Source organism: Micrasema longulum, unplaced genomic scaffold (assembly GCF_059751315.1).
Source record: "Micrasema longulum isolate JH-2025_06_02 unplaced genomic scaffold, ASM5975131v1 h1tg000443l, whole genome shotgun sequence".
In the NCBI taxonomy this organism is placed as follows: Eukaryota; Metazoa; Arthropoda; class Insecta; order Trichoptera; family Brachycentridae; genus Micrasema; species Micrasema longulum.
In genome coordinates this window covers 291,149-300,190 of record NW_028277642.1, presented here as the reverse complement: position 1 = coordinate 300,190, position 9,042 = coordinate 291,149, and the positions used below count along the sequence as shown (strand labels likewise).

Below are 9,042 nucleotides of genomic sequence, written 5' to 3'. Positions count from 1 at the left end.
AAATAAATAAATAAACTGTATTGTTTATCTGAACTAGATAGATACCTAAAAAAATAGTGAGAAAAGGGTTATTTATTTTGGTAATAAAAGACGAGGAGTACTTAAATCCATAAATTTGATGTTCGGTTTTATCTTTATCCTTACATAAAAATAAATGTATTTATACATGATCAATAAGGATAAAGAATTCAAATTTACGTAATGCTCATTTAATTTCATTGTTCTTGCCTGAAGTACCATTGTACAAAAGTTAAAATATAATATTATTGTGGCTACTTGCTACTTTAGCTACTTGATTGTTATTCTTAATTTGTGGATGTAAGTACAGTAAAACTCCAACTTTCTGGATTAATGAGCGCCCGATGTTATCACATAAATACTTGCCTAAACATGTCCGGCAAAGTTTATTGTTTTCAGTAGAAAACGCGCTCGTTGCCAGCGCTCTTTTCTATTTGTTATTATAATATCTCCTTTATTTTTTATTTCCTGATAACGATCTGGATATTTGGCAATTCTAATGACTGGAGTTTGGATAAGCGGAGTTCTACTTTATCTCTCTTTTATTTCTGTAATAAGTTACGATGAACTTCCACCAAGAATTTTCACAAAAAAAATTGAAAATGGAAATTGTAAAAGAACTTACATCTCAACTCGTTCCACCTTTATGCCCCAAGCGTCGGTAGCTTCGTCCAAGGCAGCTTGCATGGTACCGGAGATGGTCTCCCTCTCGCTAAGGATCTCATGGAGCGGTCTAGTGCCCATGGTATTCCTCAATGTGGTCTGAGCTAACAGTCTGGTGGAATGGTGGGCATTTTCCACATTGGCGATGGACACCGTAGCGTTAGAGACACGATAGTACACCACTGCATCTACTGATACGGTAACACTATCCTTGGTCAGAACCTGGAAAAGATTTTCCAATAGTATCTCATAATCAACATATCACAACAGAGATGAAGAACATTTTAGAGAAAGTAATATAGAAGTCTATGCATCTACAGAGCTTATGACCTGTCATTGGCTGGATAAATAAAGATTTCAGCTCTTTAACTTCACAAACATCAACAGATGAAAGAATTGAAGCGATATAGATGTTCAAATATGGGCAGAATAGTGAATGTTTCACAGTGTGTAAAATGGCCACTTAAACCAGCCAATGACAGGTCATAAGCCCTGTAGATGCCTAGACTTCTATATTACCTTCTCTAACATGTTCTTCATCTCTGTTGTAATATGTTAATATTAACAGTTCCCCAGGGAGTTGAATCCAGTCCTTGCCTACGAAAATTTGGCCAAACTTGAAATATTATTGATATTTTATAATATTTAGTCATAATTTTGAAACTGCTAATTATGAGTTGTATATTACTTAAGACACCACTTAGTAATTTAAATTATTTATTGATTTATTTTATGACTACACTAACTAGACAAGACGTAACATGACTTGACCTTATTATATCGTGGGGCAAATACTACAGCTAGGTAAATTCAAAATAAGCATTTGTGCGTTACCAACTAAAAACTTTTTTTTTAGTCTCCTCCTACAAATAGAAAAGACATGCGTTCAAATTATAATATGATTTGAAAGAATCAAGACTTGTCTATTTACAGCATTTATGGAATAAGATACAAATATGTACTTTGAGCGAGAAACTCGAAAATGCTGATTTTGAAGTTGGCCAGTTGTAGTAATTACCTTTCTTCGTCTTTAGGCATATTTGTGTAAGTATAAAAGTACCGTGTTTATTTACGTATTATACTAAACCCGCTTATATTCAGATACTCACCTCTTGGGGGGGGACATCATAGGTTCTTGTCCTCAAGTCTACCCTTGCATATGCGTCGATGCAAGGAAGAATAAAAAATAAACCTGAAATAAATATGTATTTAAGTATGATGCAAAAACATAAATATCAGCCTTTTAAATGAAAACCCGTTGCTAGTGTCGCGGACTCATGGATCAGAGGTCTGAGGTTCCAGTCTCACTTTACCAAAGATTGATTTCCATTTTCTCATAGTTAATTATTTACAACCCGTTGCAAATGGCCCTTGTTATACCCTATGGTAGTATGTGAAGATCAGTAATAATACTTATTGTAGTTGACTGTGGTTTATTCTAAATGCTTATAATACTGTGGTAAGAGAGCGACTGTTTACTAGGAGAGACAAATCTAGAATGACTTGCCAAGCTGTGTGGGTATGCAGATGACTGTAGATATATTGTTGTCACCAACAATATACCTACATTCCTTACAGCCCTAAAATTGAAGTATTTAGGTAATCAATAATCATATAAATGCAAACGTTTCTTTATAAAATCAAGTTTTAAAAGTAATACTATTGTAAACATTTCTTTTAAAAATATTATTATTTACCAAGTAAAAATTAAAACGTAGAATTACAAAACCCGCCCTGGATGAATTTTTAAAAATCTATAAAATAAGATAAGGTACCGTTAGTAAAAAACCCCATTCCATCGTGTTAAAATATCATAATAAAAAACTTCTTATGTGAGTTGCCAAACCCGCTCCAACTAATAGGTATGTTTATTGTCAGATGTACGTGTATTGTAAAACAATGGTTTTTTATTCATGTTCTTTATTTGGCTAACCAACAGCTACATTCACCATATAAATAAACAACACAAATAGGTAACAAATAAGCCAATTACAGGTTTTCATAAGCAGAATAAGCTTCCAGGGTGGGTTTTGTAACTCTACAATTAAATTATCATAGTAATGAGTGCATCAGACTGGTAACATTTCATATTTAATTTTACGTAATAACACACGTCAATAGTCTGATAAAACCAGCTCGTCTATGAAGAAGTATAAAAATGAAAAATATTATCTGACCTTGCCTAGTAGGTGAAATAATTCGGTGAGAATGTCACCCGCATTAATAAAGGTTTCATCTCTTTAACTTCACAAACATCAACAGGTGTAAGAATGGAAGGAATGTAGATGTTCAAACATAGGCAGCATGGTGAATGTTACGCAGTGTGTAAAGTGGCCATTTAAACCAGCCAATGCCAATGCCTAGAATTCCGTATTCCTTTTTATATTAATTTGACACGCCTAATAATAAATGCAGGCTCTAATTGGAATACAACTAAAATGACATTGTATACCTAGCTGTCGCGATGTCTGAGACGGCGCCGGCGGTACCTTCGGCCGTTGCGCAACGAAGTTTCTTGCCCGCGAGGGGCCGAAACCATCCGAAATGTTGAGGAGATTTGAGGCACAGCTCGGGGAGGAGACACTTAAGAATATACAAGTGTAAGAATATACAAGCGATTTTCGAAAGGGCGAGAAACTGCCGAAAATGAAAGTCACACCGTGGACCGAGACCAGCGTGACAGACGAGAACATTCGCGCTGTTAGGCGACTTCTTGAGGACGACCGACGGTTAACAGTAACTAAAATTGCTTCTCAAGCGTCGAAGTGTAAATGATGAGTACTGCAGCCAGCTGCTATCCGAGACTAAACAGGAAAATCGTCGGAAAAGGCGCGACTTTCTGATAGGAAACGTTATCCTGTTCCATGACAACTCTTCAAGTTTTTGCCGAGTGAGGGCAGAATTGTCCTGGGCTACACTAGGAACACTCTCCCCATAGTCAGGTTCAAATATTTCATGTCAACTAGGTCGGAAATCGAACCCGCGACCTTTTTGCGTGGTAGGCAAACGCGCCGACCACGAGGCCGACAATTTACGATAACGGGATAAAGAAATTACCGATCCGTTGAGAAAATTGCGTTTTAAAATCAGGAAATTATGTAACTTCCAGTGTTTGTATTTCTATACTTTTTCAATAAACCATTAAAAAATAATTCCGGTTTATATTTGATTCACCCTCGTATATTAAAAATACTTTTGCTCAGCTCTAGCTTTAGTTCTACGCGAAGCACTGCGGGCCGTAAGACTATTGACTATTGACACGTGTTTGCTTGTCGTGGGTCATTATTGAATTCCCCCAATAGCCGTCGTTAGTATAAACCATTCACGCAAATTTGAAAAAAGAAAACCATACATTTAATACTTTTGTATTCAAACCAAACAGGTACCCATATCGTTTTACGTACCCAGTACCTACGTCATATTCCATCAGTCATAAATTATTAATTAAATTAATATTCGATGGCATAATTCATCATTTCCTTATCCGCACTAAGTGGTGCACAGGGAACTGGATTGGAACTGCAATTGCAGCGTATCTTGATCATTTTTCTTACGTGGAGGGTAATGCTATCAGTTTTTCGCTTCAGGGCCGCTATCTTCATCGATATAATATAGTATTATGTACGAAAGTGTGTATATTTGTAAGAAAATTCAAAGTAACTTCGTCGGTAACCGGTAATTGAACATGTTTAGACAAAAAAATGTAAACATAATATTTTTTCATACAGAAAACTTAATTTTATCTACAAAGTATAATTAAGTTTTCTGCATGAAAAGCAGAATATGCATACATTTTTTTCTTCTAAACATGTTCAATTATAGGTCACCGACAAGATACTTTAAATGTGCATGCAAATATATTCATTTTCGTACACAAATATTGGTTTTTCTTTAAAGACAGTCGAAGATAACTCCGTTAACTTCCCATTGTAATCGGGGCCCAGGTGCAGTCCACGAATCATGAAATATTGCAGTGTTGGGCCGGCACCTTTAAAACGAATATTTCTCGTCCACTAGAAATCGAACCTGAGAACTCAAACATGGTAGGCGAACGCGCCAACCATTAGGAGGCGGACTTATCTCTACTGGATTTCGTTTTTCAGGATTTTTATCTGAGAGGAGTCGTCGAGCCGAAACCACTCATCCAGGATTCTGATTCTATTTCACACACGGAACTGTATTCTTAATCTGTCCGGACACGGAATGAAATTTTCTATGGCATAGTTACAGTTAACAATGGAGTCCCGGTTCCCACCCTTATGTACGGGAGCGAAGTATGGAATCGGAATAACGAAGATGAAAGTAGGCCGAATGGTGTTGAAATACGAATGGAAGGTATTGTAAAACCATGTATAGGTCGATTATTAAGTGATGGCGCATTCGCAAAACTCACACACGTGCATTTTAAATGTACAGCATGTTGATTAAAATAGTTGATATTTAAATTCAACAAAATTTGCTATTTTTTTAATCTCCGCTGGATTAGAAGGTTGTATATATAAAAAAAAATAACTAAGAAAACGTAATATATTTATTTATTTTTATACGAGTAGGTACATTTTTAAATTATTTTTTTATTAAAAAAGGAATAACTCGCTCAGCCTCTATTTCAAAGGTTTGGCTTCAGGTAAAAAAGAGAGGATATGGAAAGAAGCAATGAAAAATACACCACAACCAACACCCCAAAAAAATCGTTCTTGGATTTCTTTCTTGCAACTGGCGGGAATCGAACCCACGACGCCAGTCTCACAGTTAGCCGTCTAACCAACTGCGCTACGGCGCCTGTTTTGTGTTCATCATGATAAAAATTAATGCAGTTTAAATTAAACGATAAGTCCGCTGTACTTACCTATTACCAACACTGTTTTTTATATTTTGTTTTATGTAATTTTATTCATTTAAATGGGTGAAAAAACCCATAATAATAGTTGGAAAATAGGTATTTGGCAAACTTACAATATGGGTATCATAATATTATGTATGTGTAAATATGTTTTTATAATAAAAGTTTACAACCAACAAAGAGTAATAATTCTTTAGAGAAACCCTTAAGCTCTATTGCATAGAACAAAAGCGTTAAAAAAAATTGGTTTGGTTTTAATTTGGTTTTTAGTTTAACAACAAACGTGTAACAGATGGTTTCGGTAAGCGCTGGGCAATAATTTTCAACCCAAGTACCTACGACCAGTTGTGTTGTAATATGTAGCTAACTTTCTGGTCAATAATCATAGAACGGTTTTTCGCCACATGAGCGACTCAGTTGGGCCAGTACTATTTTCTTTTTGAATAAAACTCCCGTTGGTCCCTTTTTCTCTTATGTCACTCAAATTACATACATTAATATTATTATTATAAATCAAATTTCTCTTTTGAAATTTGTACTACTACTAAAATCGCTTTAATGAAATTTTATCGACTTCTCTTGGTTTAAAATTTTCTGCTTATATTGCTTTTTCAAATTTTAAAGATTACTTGCTGTACTTGTTATTCTTTCTTTATTCTTTCTTTTTTCTCTGCTGCATTGGCATGTTTTTATACTTTTAAACTACTTTTAATTACTTATATTATATATGTATATAAAATCAATATATTGCTGCTCTTACTTTAATGTGCCATTAATTTTGAAGATGTTTTTTAAATTGACTTAAATTTATCGTCTTATATTTCACTTAAAGATTCTTCTCATCGTTTCTTTGAATCCCTTAAAATAAATATGTGTATATTTATGTTTTTCCTTTTTTTAAAAAAAAAAAATTTTTTTTACTATTTTATTTTATTTTTACATCTGAGCATGTTTTTTATTCTTTATTTTAATTCTTAATTTTTAATTACTCTTACAAATTTTCTTAACTTTTAATATTGTTTCCATTTGTAAATACTCACTACAAACTACAAACTTTAAAATATATTTTTTTTACTTGAATTTTAATTTTTAAACAACTTTCATTTATGTTTGTCTTTTTCCTTCTCTTTTTTATACTTTCATAATTAACCTTACATACTCGTATAATTGCTTTATAATATGAAAACTTCATTGGTCCATTAGAGTTGAGTTTAATTGTGTAAAATATTAAACTTTGTAACTGTACTGTATGTTCCTAAATAAAAGAAAATAAATAAAAAATAAAAGAAGTTTTCAGAAATATCGTCGATGCGCCATGGAATCCGGCTTTATGCATTAATTTTATTTTACTAAACACGTTTTTTCTGCCAAAAAAATATTTTTTACCACAATTAAAATGAAAACATATTTTTTTTCATAAACGTACTACAATTGAGTAATCACAAAAAAAATGTTCTCCGATAATTTTATTAAAATCTGTGATGTTTTTTGTTTCTCCTGAACATTTTTATGAAAAACATGCCCGATTTCAAAGGCGCAACGGGTTAAAAAATAAACAAAGTAATAATATTGATGTAATTGAAAGATAATAGCATATTTATGGAAGAAGAAAAAAAACAGCGCGTCTACATGAGTAGATTAGGTAAATGAGAAAGTACATTTATATACTAGTGTTTTGAATTAACCTGAAAACCTTAATACCTAAATGTGTAACGCGCCAGATCTCCCTAACAGACCAGTATGAAAAGTACACAAATGTCGAGATCCGTGCATTATGACATAAGGCTGAGACAAGCATTATCGACAAAATCAAGAAAGGAGTGTTGCGTTGGTTTGGAAATGTAGAGCGAACGGACAGCGTGAAAGGATTTACGGCGCGAATGTTGATGGATGCAAAAAACGAGTAAGCGAGAAAGACATGAAATAATTCATTATTATGTTTATTAAATTACATATACCACCATATACAGGGTATTCTTAAAACCCAGTCACATCCGAAACCACGATGATCAGTATGGGTAAGAAGACATATTAGCATATTAAAAAAATATTTGAAACAAAAAAATTAAAAAAAAAAAAAAAAAAAAAAAAACAAATGGTTGCTTACTTCTGCAGGGGAGAAGTGAGAAGAGCGCGGCGCTGTATCAGACTCCCCCCTCCCCCCCTCCTTGCTACTCCCCCGCAGAAGCAGGAAACCATTTGCTTTTTTTGATATTTTATTTTTTAAAATTTTTTTTCGTTCTAAAAAAATATTTTAATGTGCCAATATGTCTTCTTGCTGATACTGATCATCGTGGTTTCGGATGTGACAAGGTTTGATGAACACCCTGTGTGTAGATGTGTGTTACTATTATTACTTTATTGTATTATTTTGTATTTATTTTTACTATCAATTAATTACCCAATTGAATTGTAAAATTACTATAAATTATTGATAACATGTTGCCATGTATTATTATATAATTTTTCTACATTCCATTTTTTGACATGTGTAAATTTTTACTATTTATATTTTTCTATTATTATTTTGTATATTGTTTTGATTATTTTGTTTATTGTTTAATATGTTTATAAATGTTTTTGATTTATATATAGAAGAGTCCCGACTTAACACGGAATTTTCTAACAAGTCGGGACATAAAAAAATATAATTGTGCTCTATGATAAAATACCTATTTAAAACATAAAATATGTAGAAATGTATATTTTTGCTTCTTTATCTGAAAGTGAGTATCTGAAATAACGTATGTTTGTGTTTAAGTGGAACAGAATATGCGGGGGAAAAGTTTACCTGGTCCCTTGGCACCTCCAGGCAACAACCTTCCTAGGCGGAATATAACCGCCCTCTCGTATTCTTGCACCACCTGTCAAATCACACATTAACATTAACATTAAAGTCTTGAAATGTCTCGCTATACAGTTGTGTCTTTCGGAGAATATCGATCGACATCGAGTGATGAATTCACTATGGCCCCTTTAACTCGCACGTACCGCGTATACGGTTAGTCATTATGCGCTTTTTACTCTTCAATAAATACACAATAATTTCATTGAGACGGCTGTGCCTTTTTTTTTAACAAGTTGTATTATCGTGGTTTTATTTTTGAGACCCAAATAACCAAATTATTTTATGTAAATCGATTCCTATTTGAAGTTTTATGTCTTCTATTGAAGAGAACGTCAGTTCACATGGGTAAGATGATGCAAATGCCGCTAATAATTTCAAATCTTGCTTTACCAGGGCCTCGACTATGATGGGAAGATAAAGAGGTCATACCTTCACCTTGACGGTATAGTTGAAGATAAATTCCCTCTAGCGATTATAAAGATATACTACCGACCCCCCCCCCTTCAAGTTTTGGGTAGGTACATCGATATGAATCAAGGTGAAGCGTACGTCACGGTACACATATCTACGATCTAAAATGACATAGCTTCAGTATGACGTCATAGTTGAAGATAAATGTCTCCTGACCGACTACAAAGGTATAGTACCGATACCACCATCAAGTATTGAT

At 33.6% G+C, this 9,042-nt stretch overlaps 1 protein-coding gene across 1 annotated transcript in view; it reads right to left on the bottom strand.

The window, feature by feature from the left end:
- The window catches only part of LOC148281527 (band 7 protein AGAP004871), a 39,417-nt gene that overhangs the window by 26,653 nt on the left and 3,722 nt on the right, over positions 1–9,042 (bottom strand). Inside the window, exons 3-5 of the mRNA XM_088226585.1 lie at positions 8,316–8,388; positions 1,791–1,873; positions 644–903 (exon numbers count right to left, since the gene is read on the bottom strand). Of these exons, the coding sequence (XP_088082711.1) occupies positions 644–903; positions 1,791–1,873; positions 8,316–8,388 (416 nt within the window). The remainder of the gene's footprint in view (positions 1–643; positions 904–1,790; positions 1,874–8,315; positions 8,389–9,042) is intronic.